Source organism: Fukomys damarensis, unplaced genomic scaffold (genome assembly GCF_012274545.1).
Source record: "Fukomys damarensis isolate Sample0158 unplaced genomic scaffold, DMR_v1.0_HiC HiC_scaffold_16, whole genome shotgun sequence".
Lineage (NCBI taxonomy): Eukaryota > Metazoa > Chordata > Mammalia > Rodentia > Bathyergidae > Fukomys > Fukomys damarensis.
The window spans coordinates 61492676-61509062 of NW_022900928.1; the positions used below are offsets into that span (position 1 = coordinate 61492676).

A 16387-nucleotide genomic window follows, 5' to 3' on the forward strand; every position below is an offset into this window, starting at 1 on the left:
CCAAAGTGAAGGAATTCTTTAAAACAGTGTCCAAATATAATAAAATCATAGTATTAAAAAGTCAAAAAAAAAGATCAAGAACCAGAGGGTGTGTGCACTGCTGGCCCTACAAGATAAGTAGGTGCTCTGCTTTAGCTTTCTTTCTCTGGTTCCTCCCCTGTCAAAGGGGAAGAAGTTCCCAAAATGGCTGAACAAGGAGGCCAAGCTAGATACTGTCTTCACCAACCACAGAGTGATTGTGGCCACAGCCCAGTGGCAGGCCTTTTCTTGGCACTTCTACCACATGTGTGCTGTGCTGCTTCCCAGAGGGCAGTCCAGGGTGACACGCCCGGAAGGTAACTGTTGTACAGCCTCCCCCAGATTTCTCTATGATCAGCAAATATATGGTAAATGTAGCTCATCCTGGAAAGTAGAGGATTCCAGGTGTTCTTGGAATCTTAATTGAACTCTTTATACCAGAAATTTCCTCTCCTTGTTCCTTTCCCAAATGTACTAATGAAATAGTTTCTCCTAAAGGAAATCAGCATCTTACTTCCAGCCCTTATAGTCTGTCACATACAAGTTCATCTTCCTGGCCAAACTGTACTCTGAGTGAGCTTGTACTGCAAATAAAGAAGAAAATCACTTTTTTTCCGTTATTTCTGTTGAGAAATGCTAAAGCCAATTTTATTCTTCCCCTCTCACAAAGAAAAAGACTTTAATGATTGTTGCTTTAACTCAGTAAAGTGGCAAGGATCATCACTCCTTCAGTCAAGCCATAAATGCAGTATAGTCACAGGAAAGTTGCCTGTGGCAGTTTTTGTTTTATTTAACCACACCTAGAAACTTATTTTTTAAGTGATCCTAAGCAATAAAATTTAATTCATGTAAAGTCAATCACGATAATGCAGCATTATTCAGTCCCATCAGGGATCAGACCCTCAGGCCTCTGGGGTGAACAAAGTGTCAAGGGGAAAAAATGGACTATTTGGAAATATAATTTTATGGATATGTTTTTACTCAAAGACTTACATTTTCCCATATTTTGGACTGTCCATCAAAGTATATCAGGACCACAGGAATTAAATCTGCAGTTGTGAACATAGCAGAAAGGGAAAAGAGACAGAAGAAGCCTTTACTAAAGAAAAAGAACTTTGCTAATAGGGACAGTGTTTCCCAGAACATTCCAAAAAGGTGCACTCAGTTTGAGCTAGGACTGATGCAGCTTAGTAGAATTTGGTGTCTCATATTTATTGCATTTGAGTTTCTGAGAAAGCAAGAGAAGTACCCAATCCCACCTCATCATCTCATCCCATTCTGATGGATGCAGTCATCTTTCTGAGGATTGAAATTTCACGTGTGTTCACTGGCTGTTTCAGGGGAGCCCAGCGCACCTAAGCTAGAAGGGCAGATGGGAGAAGACGGGAACTCCATTAAGGTGAACTTGATCAAGCAGGATGACGGCGGCTCCCCCATCAGGCACTACCTGGTCAAGTATCGAGCGGTGAGTGGCCTCTTCTTAGACCCTACTCCTGACCTTTCCACCCTGACACCTGCCTTGGCAAAGCAACAGCATTCAAATCACAGGTGGAACAGGGGACCTTGGCCAGGATTTTAAAATCCCAAGACTGCCTTGCAGCTATTAGGCCACGTCTATACTGGGAGCATTTGAAAATTTCTGAAATGACTGGCAGAATGGCAAACTTACATCATGATTGATTTTTTTTATTCTTGAATTCTTTTCTAAAAAGTTATCTTGCCATTATTCAGAGCTTTTGGGCAAATGTTGGACTAATATCTAATTGTGGCTATTTTTAATGAGGTGTGTTCTGGGCTGGGCACTCTGTGAAGGCACATTCTTGGCTCAGAATCTGTGAGTCGTAGGTCTTAGAATTAGCTCCACATTGCAGATGAGGTAGCTAGAGCTAGTGTAGTCAATAATCAGTGCCTGGCCCTCTCACAGTTCAGTGAGCCAGAGTTAGACTGAAGGCCTGACTGAAGAGCCTGGGCTCCTAGCGTTGCCCAAGGCTGCCTTCAGATCCTAATGCAGTGCCAATTTCAGCACCTGCTCTTAGCCTCTGAACTTGAGTAGGTCTTCTTTTGCTAGTGATGACCTTGGCTCTAAGGCTCTTCTTCCAACTCGTTCGCCACCCATTTAAAATCCCTATCATTCTAGCTCTCATCCCCGTGTCCAGACTGAGAATCACTCTCTCCCTTTTGAGTTTCTAGGACTTCTTTATGGTGTAAAATAATGAACCAGAGAGGAGTTTCCTTTCTTTGGTTAGTCCAGAAAGTTGGCTTCCTCTCTGCTGTGTGAGCAGTCCCTGTGGGAGTGAAAGACCCATGAGGATCTTTAACTGGTGACACTTCCGGAGAGTTGATCCAGCACAGAGCCCTGTGGACACTTACCCAGTGGGCAGGCTGTCCACCCACTCAACCCTGCTTCTCACCTCATTTCTAAGCAAAGTATGAGCTGGCATAGTAGGAAAAATCTATCCTGGAGATATCACTGAATGACAGGCCCATGTGACTTTCTCACTGCAGAGGATGCGAGGGCAGGGCAGGTGGCCTGCATACTCCATGGGAAGCATTCGGTGTAGTAGGGGGGAATACTTCTGGCCATTGTTAAGCTCATATGGCCCAGTGGAGAGAGCAAGGGTTTTGGAGTCAGCCACGGGTGGCTTCGGATCCCAGCCTTACGACTTACCAGCATATGAACTGACTAAGTCACTCAATCTTCCAAAATTTCCATTTCTTCATCTGTAAAATGGTATAAAATTACTTATCAAGTCACTGTAAAGATTAGTTATGATATATGCAAAGAAATTGAGATAGTTTGATACTTGGAAGGCTCTATATATCTGTTACTTCCAAGATGCAAGCTCCAGTTAGAAACCTCTCCCATGGGGGGCTATCTCTAATCAGTCTTCTTGAACAGCCACTGTGACTCTACAGTGACAACTGGAGCAGAATGCTGCAATATTTTAGATTTCAGCAACCTTGACTATCCTCTCTCTTTCACTCAAAACTTAATATTTACTAAATATCATAATATATTATTAATATGTATTATATAACATAATGTTTACTTTGTTGAATAGGGGCTTTACAGGCTAGTTTTCTCTTTTGTAATGATGTTTGACAAGGAAGACAGAAAAAATAGCAAAGACAGACAGCTCAGTGTTTTTTGTTTTAATTAAAACAGGGGCCCATAACAACATCTGCCAACTAACTTATAGCACAGCTCCTGCATCCTGATTAGACTCTGAGAAACTAGAATGCCCTTACTACAACTTCTCTGTAATAGTCCCAGGCCCTGGAACAAGCACTGTCACATTCTTAGAGGTAACTTTTTAACTGGTACAGACCAGTTTGCCTGGTTAAGACCCCTTTGCTGTAAAATAACTCTTCCTCCAACCTCAGCCCTGGGCCTGCAGTGGCTGCTAGACAGTGCTACCAAGCATCATGTCATCCAGTAAGCATTTGTCAAACCCTGTTGCATGCCCAGCATATACCTTGAGGCATATGCCTTGTGAAAAAGCCAGAGCTTGTGAAGGCTGTGGCAGTATGAAATCATTGGAAGCCTTCTCAAGAGGTTGTCAGATCTTCTGAAACTGTTTCATTAAGAAGAAAGTCACCTAACAATGGTTTTGTAAACTCCTGTTTAGTACAGAGTCAGTAGGACTTGTGGAGGCTACAACCAGAGAGAGCATTAGAGGAGGTCCCAGAACTCTGGTTTCATGCCTCTCAGTGTGGCCAGGATAGTACATGATCCTTTAAGTGGGGCTCACCTTGTGGACCCTGTGAACATCCCGAGATTGGGCCTCGTAGAAGAACCACATCTGTTCAGCTGCAGTTGTAGAGACCAGTCATGTGAATGGAAGAGAAAATCCAATTCAGTTCAGCAGATGTTTGCACCTACCGTGAAACCAAAGCTTCCCACCATGAAACCAAAGAACAGCTTTGAGCCAGAAAAGACTTGGCTTCAACCTTGACTTCAAGGTGACTTTGGGAAGTCACCTAAACTTTCTCTCATATCCCCATCGTTAGATTTAGTGTGAGCCCGATGAAACCTGCTGCAGGTTTGATATAGAGATACCATAAGAAATGTGTGGATGGCCTTTAATACAGTGCCTGGCACAGTGTAGATACCTGAGAAATGATAGTTTTTATTTATAGTAAAATTGGAGTATAGTAAAATTCCGGTGTCCTGTATCTTTCTTGCTGATTCCTCCCGAAAGCTCTCCTCGGATTGGAAACCAGAGATTAGGCTCCCGTCGGGCAGTGACCATGTCATGCTCAAGTCGCTGGACTGGAATGCCGAGTATGAAGTCTCCGTGGTGGCTGAGAACCAGCAAGGAAAATCCAAGCCAGCTCATTTTGTGTTCAAGACCTCAGCCCAGCCCACGGCTATCCCAGGTACAGCTGCCTCTGCTCTCTGTTAGTTTCCTGCTTTAAATTAATGCACAAGTGCTGCACCTCCTAATGCGCCTGAACAACCCTGACAACTTGCTTGCTTACAGCCATCTCATGACTGGTTGACCATGCAAAGCTTAGTTTTGCCTTGAACCTCTCTGTGCAGTGGGTTGAGATGTATTGGACCCTCAGGAAGGCTTGGCTAAGCATCCTGGGGAAAAGGTCCTCTCTCATTCAGCCTTAAACAACTGACACTAACTAGTCCATGGGATCCCTCCAATGGGAAATGCCCCAGCCCCTGCCTTGCCTCCAATGCTGGTTGAGTAAGGATCCTTTATGAGACCTTATCTGCCATCTACCGTGCTGTACTAGGACCATATAACTGCTTTGTGTGCTTTCTATTTGATGCTTGCTTTATATTCACAATCGTGGTCCAAATCTCTTCTCTGTGGGGACCCCAAGAGAAGAAGAGATGGTGCCCAGTTAATTATAAAGCATATCTGTCAAGAGCCTCTCCTCTGACACAGAGATTAAACTAAACTTCTCAAAATGGCACAAGTGGAGGAGACAGATGCTTGGAAAGCACCATCGATGAAAGGCAGTTAGTCTGCTAGAAACTGTGATGGCAGCAGAGCCCTTAGGAGATGCAGATCTGTCTCTAGGGATCCAGGACCAACTCAAGTGTGGGAATAAAGTGAGAGTTCTGCTTTCTAGCCCAGCTGCCTTGATCTGATGGCTGATCCCTTCATTGGCCAAATCCCTGAGTAGAAAGAGATCTTTAGCCCTCACTTTGTCTTTCAAGGCCAGACAAATGCCAGTCACAGGCAAAAGAGAAGGGCACAGAACATATAGCTGTAGCCTATTGGAGGGGACTTCATACACTCTTCCATGTTCATGTGTGGAAGGACACATCATACCTGCCCTGTCAGTGGAGCTTACCAAGATCTTGGCTCAGTTGTCCTTATTGCTCTTCCCAGGAGAAAGACAAGCCAGAAAAGGTGTAGGCTTCCTATAATACAAGGGTATTGCATAAGTGATATAGTGAGGCAGCAACAAAACAAGAGATCAATGTGTGATTCCGGATGTTTGTTTGTGTGTGAATGGCTGTGTTTAAGAAACATGAGAGCCTCCGCTGAGTTGGCACGTGAGTTTTAAGCTGCAGATTAGCGGTGTCAGTTGCATTGTGGGGAAGGTTCCCTAGCATGTCCTGGGGTGGGAAGGTCTCTAGAGGGGCTAAAGGAAGGCAGCTGGGTATAACTGCAAGAAATGTCTTCATTGCTGCTTAAGAGTTTGTCTAAATAGAGGCAGGCCTCCTGTTTGTTCCTCTGCCTCTTCTTTTCTTGTGTTCTTTGGTCAGTGTTTGCTTGATATTGATGGTAAAATGTGAGTGTCCAGATCCTTGCTTCCTTGTGGAACACTTGGGGGCAGGGACTGAGTAAGCCTCAAGACAGCAAGACAGATTCCTTATGGGAACTATTCCCTGAGTTGAGATTTCATAAGCAGGTTGCTCGGATGTTTTATATCCCCATGCTGGGTACTGTAGAAGCATTTGTTTCCGAGTGACAAAAATACTAGGGAGACTTTGTCCTCTAGAGCTCTTGTTGTGAATCATCCAGGTGCCCATTTAAGCTAGAGAGGGCTGGGGGCTCGCTCACCTTGTCCAGAATGGCTCTGTGGCTCTACTGCATAGATATTAGAAAGAAGTGGCTCTGCACTTCGTTGGATGTTCCTGGCCATCATATTGGGATCCAAGAATAAAATCTCTTTGCGCCACTAGACATGCCTTTGTGGTTGAGTGTTGTGGTCAGTAAGGTGGTAGAAGGCCAGACATAAAGGACGCGTAACAACACCATGGTGGAGGTTTACACAGTGAGAGAAGGGTCTGCTTCAACTCTGCAAAGGCAGTGCTGCCCTGTGCACAGCATGCCCACCCTAGTGCAGGCATCCAATGCATTTCCACCGCTGCAGCAGATAGTAGAGACCAGAAGACATTCAGTGGCTGCACCTAGGAGGCATCACCTCAGTAAAGGTAACACCCTCCTAATGGTACTCTGGTATTCTGTTGTGGAGGCTCCTGTTCTCTCACTTTAATTTCATTTGCTCGCTGGCCCCCTAACCCCAAAATTAACCCTGCTATGCTGCTTCTGGCATTGCTGAGCTTCTGACCTGGCCTATGGTGTTGATACCGCACTGAACTCTTCTCTAACCTTTGTCCATTTAATTTACTAAGTTGAATTAACCTTGGATTCTTGTGTTTTCGGTATTTGACCTATTTTTTCTTTTTATCTATTTTTTTCTCTGTTTCTGTCTCTACCTTCTCTTTCCTCCCCCTTCCCCTTCCTGTGTCTGTTGTCACACCTGTCACCTTGGACGCCACTGGGACATCCTCACTGCCACATTTATTTTAAACAACCACATTCTCTCTGGGGACCCATTGCTTGATACCTGCAGCCACCTTGGGAGGCAATTCTGCATCCTACACCTTCGTCTCATTGCTTTTCTCTGCAGTAACTCTTCTTTTGCTCTGTTAGAAACTTGAACACAAATTAAATCTGCTTAAAAGCTCAATTCCTATGAAAATGATCAGGGCCCCCTTGGAAGAACCTGTCAGAACCATTACGGCCCTGCCACACGGCCACTGAGTGAGCATTCTGTGTGCAAGAGGAAGGTTTTGCAATTTGAAAAAGCTTTACCTCCTGCCATTTTGCCATTCGCACATACTTTTGTGCCACTTCATAAGGAGTTTGCCCCCTTTCTAATGGCAGTTAAAAGAATTTGATGGCTCTTCCCTTAAACATTGGGTTTTTTTTAAAGCATTGTGCTAGGTTTACAGAGAATGTTCTGCATATCTGCTACTCGTTGCACTTTTTGTAGCAGAGGAAGAATTCTAAAATCTCCTAAAGCTTGCCTCAGATTATTGAAATCAACACACCCCCTCATTCTAACTATGTGCCCCTCCTCGGCCCTTCAGTAAGTAGTTGGCTTTGCTTGCATTGAAGTATTTAAGTGCCTGTGTTGAAAGAGCCATTCGTGGCAATTCACCTGTGTACTCTGCTGATATGCTGGATAAATTAAGTCCCCTGTTGCTCAGTATTATAACCAGCACCTTCAGCTGTCTCTGTGAAGAAGGCCAAGCTGTGATGTGTCCAGCACTTGTTGGCTTTGGAAGGTGCTTGTCTCCTCGTGGAGGTGATTCTCCTGCTGCATAGCAGTGTGTCACTGGTCAGCACAGAGCCTCTGAGTCTTGAGGGCTGTGGTTCATCCACGACCCGCCTTGTCACCATAAGCATCCCTGTACAGGCAGGTTGGAAGCATCCACTGCGAACCAGGCACGAGTCCCTCACCTTCTGTGCACACATTCAGGAGTACTGAGTGGAAGAGGCAGGCCGCTCCCAGCCCACCCAGCCCCCGCCTCCCAACTGGTTAGATGGTTCAGTGATACTTTTGACGTGTTCCTCAACAGCCAGGTGCTCCTGTTTGCTATTGCGGAGGTCACCCAGGAGAGGAGGTGGGTGGCTTTTGGTATCGTGGGATGCATAGAGACCCAGGGCTGAACCCCTATGAGCGTGTGAACATGGAGACAGACCTTCTACCAAATAAAATCTCCCTCCCCCGTTGTGGTCATTTATCATTCTACCTATTGCTTCTCCGAACATCTCCATACAAGTTTGATTTTCATTCCTTTTGTTCCTTATGTATTTTTTCATTGTTATTTTTTAATGTTAAAAGACTAGCCTTTCTCTTTGAGAATCCACCTGACTCGAAGCTGTGGCCTGAGGTCAGAGTCACCTATGTTGGCATCCACAGTGTCCCCAGCATTCACTATAGAGGCTCTGGGTGGCTCAGCAGCTCACACAAGCAGCTTCTATCCCCATCCACAAACTCCTGCCTTCAAGCCCTGGCCTAGTGTCACACCAGGGCAGTGACACCAGATGGCTCTCGGGCACAGGGCCATGGAGAGGGTAGTACAGCACCTGCAGAGCCCGGTATGAGAACCCTAAGTCAGTTAGGAAGAGCTGCAGGGAGGGCAGTCCTCCTAACGCTTCTGATTACCCTGGGCAGAAGTCCATGTATTCACACTATGGGAGCTCATCTCAGGGATCTGCCTCAGCTTGGTCCCAGGCCCATGGACAGGAGAGGTCTTTGGAAATCTAGCCCTAAATGCAAAGAGGCCCGGCATGGCCTTGTGCCCTCAGCACATCCTAGGGCTGGGCAGCTCTCAGCTGGGAAAGCTCTGGGGTCATCGCAGCAGGTTACCAACCTGGCCTGTGGCTGGTGTTAATAATTTGCCCTTCGAGAGCCAGCATTAGTATGCACTGGCTCTCTTGAGACACTGAGTTCCTGGTGAAGGCTACAGCCCCCATCCCCACTAGGAGTCCTTAAGAGTGGTCCTCAAAGAGTCCTGCAGGAGTGAGCACTCCTCATCTTCTCGTCCACCTTGCCTTTGTGCTCTGTGTTAGCTCTGGCCACATGCCATATACCCTGAGGTTTCTCTGCTCATTTTTGGAATATTTATACAGCAGGTTTGAATCACGTTTTTCTACTAATAAGAATGCTAACGTTGTGTAGATAATCAGCGAGGCCTTTATGAAGTTTACACCTTTGCATTATTAAAGGATATAACAGTTCATGTGAACTTACCAGAGTGTTTTGATTTTATTTAGTAGTTGTGTGCTCAACACAGTATTAAAAGAGCTTTCCCTCCACCTCTCCCATACCTGATAAGTGATTACCTCTCAAGTTTGGAGTTCTAACCAGACAAAATCCTTGCTTTTCCTTGTAAGAAGCAGTATATGTTTCTTAGCCACCCTGAGGAGTGTTATAGGTCATTTCTGTCTTGGAATCCACAGCAGACAGAAGGAGGGGGAAATGCCTTTGCAGAACTGAGAAGATGGAAACTCTGGGGACCAGGGCACATTCCGAGCCACCAGATGCACAGCTCTGTAGCAAGGCCTTCTGATCATATAGAAACCTTTATTCCTAACAGAGGCCATACAGGATCTTGTGATACACAGAAACTCAGAGGAGGTTCTTTTTTAGCAAACTGTGTTTTGTTTGTAATCACACTCAGACACCGCTTGCAAGACCCTGAGACCAGCTGTCTTTGTAGCCATTTCCAGGAAGGAGCAAACAGACATTTAAGGGATTTGAGTGAACAGGAATCCCAACTTCACCATTCTGAGAGTCTTGACTGCCTAGGAGGCTGAGAGGGAATTTTGGCATCCAGGTCCTATGGCATGAAAGCTCCGGCCTATCCAGGCACCCGTAAAGTGTGAGACCCATTCTTCCACTTTTAAGGCACAAGAAAGCAGGCACATATGAGTCATACTTTGGGAGCAGGGCAGTTTCTACTTGAGTGCCAACCTTCCCTGAGCCAGGAACCACAGAAGACAGACAGCCCCTGCCAAATAATTTTACTCAGGGCAGCTCTGACCTCAGAGGTTATGGAGGAACTGCTCCCAAGAAGCCTTCTTTGCATGCAAGGTGCATGGGTGAGTTAGTCAGGGTAAAAGGGGAAATCATGGGAAAGATAGATCCCTAAAGATTTTCCCTTTATGAAATGTTACATGAGATGCAGGAGACAGTCTTTGTCCCAGTAGCTTTCCTGGACTAAATAATTCTGTAACATCAACTGAGAGGGAGTAAGTTGGCTTGCCTTGAATATCCTTCCAACTGCACTGTGCTCTCTCCTTGATTTAGAGCTTCTTTCTGTAAATGTGGCCAGCATTCTCCCTGTAGCATGAATAGCACCTCACTTGCTCTAGAAGTCTCAATTCTTCGCAGTGTTGGCCTCAGTGATGCTTTGCATTTAAGAGAGTCTTTGCTTTCTCTCAGTCTATCCTGTACATCAAGCTAAGTGCTTTGTCAGATCATCGAGCAAGAGGCACAGTTCCTCCATAGTGAGGTATCACGGGATCAGCTGTGATTCACTGTGACGCAGGGAAGGGAAGAACTAGGAATGGTGGACCTCGAATGTATCATCTGGGGTACTTGTTCAAATTCCAATTCCTGACTCTTACCCCCAGTTAAAAGGTGTTTGTTTTTCAAACAAAAATAAAATCACAAGGGTCGGTGATTAGAGAGAATCTACTGAGCATTCTACTCTTCCAGGAAAAGAATCCTCGGTACTCATGGTGGAGACTGGCCTTAGGGAATCTGAACCTGTGCTAGGTAATTAGAACATCTGACTTGAATGATAGGTCCTTGTGGTTAAAGAGGACACCCTCTACCCAAGGCCCCATTGAATACAGTGAGCTCATCCAGAGCATTATAACATCACCTCCAAGAAGTTGTCCTGCCTCTGCTTGAATGCCTCCAGCAACCAGGAGCTGGCCTGCACTTTGTGTGACCAGCTCTGTTAGTCTTTTTTTTATACGAAGCCACCATCTTCGGAGCCGCCATCTTCACCGCACCCCCGCCCATATTTGACATTTGCCGGTTCAATGCAGAATAAGGTTCCTGTTCCTTCTCACAGCAGACCTTTAAATACATGGAAACAATGTTATCTTCTACAGGCTAAACACTCATTCATGTAACAAATACTCTGTGAAAATTTTCTGAGTCAGAGTCATCCTAGAAGCATGGGAGAGAAGAGAGTGAGGCACTTTCTAGGGTATTCTGGAAGAGACAACCAGAAATAATAAGCACAGAAATGATCAGAAGATGGCAGGGCATGGTAAGAAGAATGAATGAGAAATGTGGTAGGAAATGATTTGGGGGTGCTTCACTAGAGAACAGAACAAGGAAAACTTCTTTGAAAAGGTGACAAAGGGCCTGAGGCCTGTAAGAGAGCAAACAGCCATCCTTGAAAGTGCTCCTGAAGGGGGAGAATATTCCAGGCAAAAAATCAGTCAGGCCCTGGGGCAATGACCTATGTGATCAGCAGGTAGAGTATAGACTGGCCTGGTTGGATCACAGGAACCCAGCGTCCTGCCCTCATTTACGCAAGTCAGAGGCCATACAACATGTAGAGCCTAGGCCAAGGAAAGGCTTTGAAATTTACATCAAATGAAAGTAGAGACCACTGCCCTACTTGTGGTTTATGCCACATTGCAGTCTTTTCACCCACCTGTCTCTCCTTTCCATCGTCCTTAGATCCAGTGTGGCCTGCAGCTGTACCTGATGAGCCTGAAGCAAAATCGGTCCCAGCTGCATCCTCTTGTGCACATAGAGCATTGACTCTGTGTTGTCATGCGGACCTCAGAATGTAGAATGAGTCCATGCCATTGAGTCCAAACTACAGATATAGCCCACATACACACCAAAAACAAAAAACAAAAAACTTCAGCCTCTTCAAGAAGTAGGCATTTTATACCTAGCCGATACTGGAGTCAAAAGGCTACAGTGGCTTCAAGCCCAGCATCAAGAGATAGAGAGAAATTACAGGCCTAAATGACTTCCCAGCTTTGGAGCCTAAAAAGATCAGGAAGGTCTGCATCTCTTTCTTTGTTTTTTGGGTGCAATGTAGATAGATGAGCAAATGGATGTATGGTTTTGTTATGCAGCCAACCAGAAGCGCCTCTGCATTTTATCTAGTTATTGAGAAAATGCCCCACTCTAGCTAAAGGCTGGCTTCTTGGTGCGAAAGCCCACAAACAAGGTAACCAAAGTCTCTCACCAGTCTCAGGCCATCGTGGAGGAATGGGCTAGGGTGGAAAGGGCCAGCCAGAAAGCCTGAGGAGGAAAGGCTGGGAAGTAAGACAAGGTCCTATAGGGGACCAAAACATTTGGGAACCAGGGAGTCTTAGCTTGCAAACAACAGCTTGTGAGTGGTCCTCTCCAGCATGCTGCTCTGATGGCTGGTACCCTGGATGAAATTTAAAAGGACCAGCGGAGTGGCACTGCTACAAGATAAGCACTAGAGTTCCTGGGCAAAGACCCTGCAGTACACAGAGCTTCTCCTTCCAGAGAACAGGTCATGGAGAAGAGAACAGTGGCTATCATAGTGCTGCTTACCTTGTGTTATATGTTCTTCCTGTCATCTGGCATGATTGTCAGTTCACTGGGCCTGGCCAGGCACTCAGCAAAGTGAGCCAAATATGGGGTCAGGTAGAGCAAAGCCCCAAGTAGTGTTGGCCTCAGTTCCTCCCTCCAGTCTACAGACCTTCCAAGGATGCTTGAGACAAGGTCTGGTGGTAGAATGGAGCTATACACAGTTCTGGACCTTCCAGAAGAAAACTAAATCATAAGTGCCCATTATTCCAGCTAGGGTCCTTGTGTCCCCATGGACACAGGCAGAGCTCTGCATAGATTTTTGCTGCCCACAGCACTATCAGTGGTCTCCAGAAGACTGATGAGAACCACCAAGAGGCCAACAGGTCTATCCCAAGCAGTTAACATCCATCATGGCCACACAGATAGCTGAACATGTCCCCTTCTGTGTTAGTACCAAGAGCCCAAACTCTGGAGGACTATAGATGGTCTCCCGGGGGTCTAGACAGAGAGGCTGTCTTTGAAAGTGAGCCAAGCCAGAATTGGGGGGCTGGGTGGCTGCTGGGAGGTAAGAATGTATCTGTGTGGGCATTCGTCCTGCATATGAGTGTGCCTGTCTGTGTGAGTGTGCACCTCTGGGTGAGTCAGCTGGTTTTCCTGAAGTCTGACCCAAGCGTGCTTGGCTCCCAGAAGGTGAGTATTCCCAGACCCTTCACCTTACCCACCAGGCCTGGGGAGGCTGCCACATCTCCAGAGTCTCATGGGCTGCATTCATTTTTCTGAGGTGCAGCAAAAAAGGGGGTGGCTTGTGAGTCCAGTGCACTCCAGTTTTGGGATCCTTTGGAGTTATTCCTAAAAAGGCAAGAGGAAGGGCACAAGGAAGCCCTGGGAACCCCATTTGGGATCCTGCCCCTCACTGTTCTCAGAGCCACTGCCTAGCCTGAAGCTAGTGACCATGCCTACTGCCCTGAAAAGCCCAGGGAACACACAGCAGTCCCCTCTAGCTGTGTCTTCATCCAGTGTCCTCCAGCACTGTCCAGCTGTGAGTCTGGCTCTGAGGACTCACAGCTCTGGCAGGACCCAGGCTTTGAGAGCAGGAAGGAGACATATCTCCCAAGCCCCATTCTTATCCCAAGCAGAGGAAGCCCCACCTCCCCACCCCAAGATGAGATGAAGCTGTCATCTCTCCCCTTGGAAGATACAGAGAAACCCTGTCATCTCCATATCAGTGCGTAGAAAACCCCAGGGAAGGTAGTACTCTGGGTATGAAAGACTTGGCTTTGTGCTCTGGGCCCTGCCCTACCCCAAGAACTGTTGCTTACAGGGTCGGGACTTGCATCTCATCCTGTTAACATTTGGCCATCTCTTTCTCACTTAAGCCAACGGCAGCCCCACAGCAGGCCTGAGCACTGGGGCCATCGTGGGCATCCTCATTGTCATCTTTGTCCTGCTCCTGGTGGTTGTGGACATCACCTGCTACTTTCTGAACAAGTGTGGCCTGCTTATGTGCATCGCTGTCAACCTGTGTGGAAAAGCTGGGCCTGGAGCCAAGGGCAAGGACATGGAGGAGGGCAAGGCTGCCTTCTCGTGAGTGAGACCCATGCCCCCACTGCGGTGTGGGCTCTACCCCTCCCCAACGACCTAGCAGCCATGCCACCTCTGAACCATTCACCAGTGCCTGTAGCATTCACCTTTCTTCCAGCTTTCCCCTGTTTGGAGCGAAAAAGCCTCCTGTGGTCTTGGGTGGCTTGGAGTTAGGGGTGACCTGTTTGAAAAGTGGGCTCTTAGGCCTTGCTCCCAATCCAGTGCAGGAGAATCTCACCCAAGTTTGCAAACTCCGTGAAGGTCAAAATAGAACGCTCTATAGGACCATTATTTGAGGGACACACTCACCTGACTTTCATCTTTTTGTTGATTCATTCATTCATTCATCATTCAACAAATACTTAGGCAGCAGTTCCTAAGGGCAAGGCATGATTTCCAGGCTTGAAGATACAACAGGAAACAAAAAGAATAAAAATCCCTGCCCTTGTGGAGCTGGCGATCCAGAGATTGTTCTGTCTAGTGCCATCTGTGGAGAAACAGATGCTGAGCAAAAAGTCTCTGCCGACCATTACAGGGTGGGGCTTTGCTGGAGGAAACTGGGAGGGGATGAAGAGAGAACACAGGAGGTTCAGCACCACCACAGGCCAGGCACTGTATATCCATCTACATATATGTGCATCAACCTCTCTGCACACTTACACACAAATGTATGACATGGAACTCTTATCAGTGCCAGGCACTTGATAAGCATTTTACATCCATTATCTCATTTAATTTTCATGGTAACCAAGCCAGGAACATACTACTGCATGCCTCACTTTAAGATAAGGAAAGTGAAGCAGTTGTGATTTAATTATGCTCAAGCTCACACAGCTAGCAAGGTTCGGACGAGACACAGACACTCATAACCTGGCTCTGGATGTTCACCCTGGCAGCCTCCAGTGAGGCCTCATTATCCTGAGCCATAGCTGCTTTCCCTGGGGACCACTGAACTTCCCCGGAATGCAACCGGCAGAACTCTCTCCACAGGAAAGACGAGTCCAAGGAGCCTATCGTGGAGGTTCGAACCGAGGAGGAGAGGACGCCAAACCATGACGGAGGGAAACACACAGAACCCAATGAGACCACACCGCTGACAGAGCCCGAGTATGTGGGCGGGAGGGGCTGGCACTCCCTCAATAGAGCCTCACCCTACCTCTCTGTCCTCTCCCACCTTTCATGCTTCCCACTGGGCAAGCCGGATTCCAGAGCCACCCCAGGAAACCTGCTTGGCTGGGCAATGCCTGATCCCACTCTCTTTTTTAGAGAGAAGGCATTCTTGGTTCTTTTCAGGGTGGCTGTGAGTACCCTTACAGGGTTCCTTGCACAAGTGGATATCACTGGACCCATTCCCAAGTTACATCATTGTTTTGGAAATGGTTTAAGGAGACAAAATCTGACTGAGAGAGGTTTGGCTGATTCTGGTCAGGGTTCCTTAGTATTCTAGGCTGTTCTGGGGTTTTTTCCCTTTAAAAAAAAAACTCAAAGTTGAGAACCTACCTAGTTAAGTTCCCTGGCCCTCATCTGCTCAAAAGCATCAGGGACTCTGACCAGCTAGCTGTATTTAGGAAAATACCTTCCCGGCTATGGGCGATCAGATGGGTTAGAAGGGAATAGAATTTCACAGGACCACAAAATCTGTGCCTGGAAGAACCCACGGCTCTTAGGAGCCTTTCAGAGCACCCAGCATCTGCCTGATTCCTGACTTTCCCCATCGCTGCCCTGGGAGCCCTTCGGGGCAGCTAGGCCTCATTCCTCTGTGGCCCAGGAAGCCTGGAGTAGGGAATTGCTGGGCCAAAGCCTGCCTCTCCAGGAGTGAAGACATCAGAAAGTCTCAGATGGGTCTGTAGGGACAGGAGCCCTGTGCAAAGAGATGGAGGGACATCAGCAGGGAGTAAGGGCTAGCAGGTCCCCTCTACACTGCCATGTTCTTCGTTGTCTCCTGTGTCCTCTTCTGTCCATCTGGGTGTGTGCTTACTCTCAGTGTCCTCGTTTCTCTGTGGACCTGTGTTCCTGCCTGTGCATGCCCACCCATGGCCCCTCTCCTTGGCTTCAGCCCTGCTGCCAGCTTCTCTGTCATGTTTCAGCTTTCATTGTCTATTTTCTTCTACTTCCTGTCCTCTCCACAGGCTGCCTGCCGACACTACAGCCACTGTCGAGGACATGCTGCCTTCTGTCACCACCGTCACCACTAACTCTGACACTATCACCGAAACCTTTGCCACTGCTCAGAACAGCCCCACCAGTGAGACCACCACCCTGACCTCCAGTATTGCCCCACCAGTCACGGCTGCGCCGGACTCAAATTCTGTGCCAGCTGGCCAGGCCACCCCTTCCAAGGGGCCTGGCATTGCCACCTCCTCCCCATCCCCAGCTTCAGCCCCCAAGGTCGCCCCCCTTGTTGACCTGAGCGATACCCCAACTTCAGCCCCCGCGGTCAGCAATTTGTCCTCTAGTGTCCTGGCTAATCAAGGAG

At 47.3% G+C, this 16387-nt stretch overlaps 1 protein-coding gene across 5 annotated transcripts in view; it reads left to right on the top strand.

The window, feature by feature from the left end:
- Positions 1–16387, top strand: part of Ncam1 (neural cell adhesion molecule 1) — a 315792-nt gene that overhangs the window by 295251 nt on the left and 4154 nt on the right. For 3 of the 5 annotated variants that reach the window (XM_033764333.1, XM_033764334.1, XM_033764336.1), the window contains 4 exons: positions 1359–1483; positions 4221–4398; positions 13707–13914; positions 14902–15018. In XM_033764333.1, the coding sequence (XP_033620224.1) occupies positions 1359–1483; positions 4221–4398; positions 13707–13914; positions 14902–15018 (628 nt within the window). The other 2 variants (XM_033764337.1, XM_033764338.1) reach the window with 1 other exon arrangement.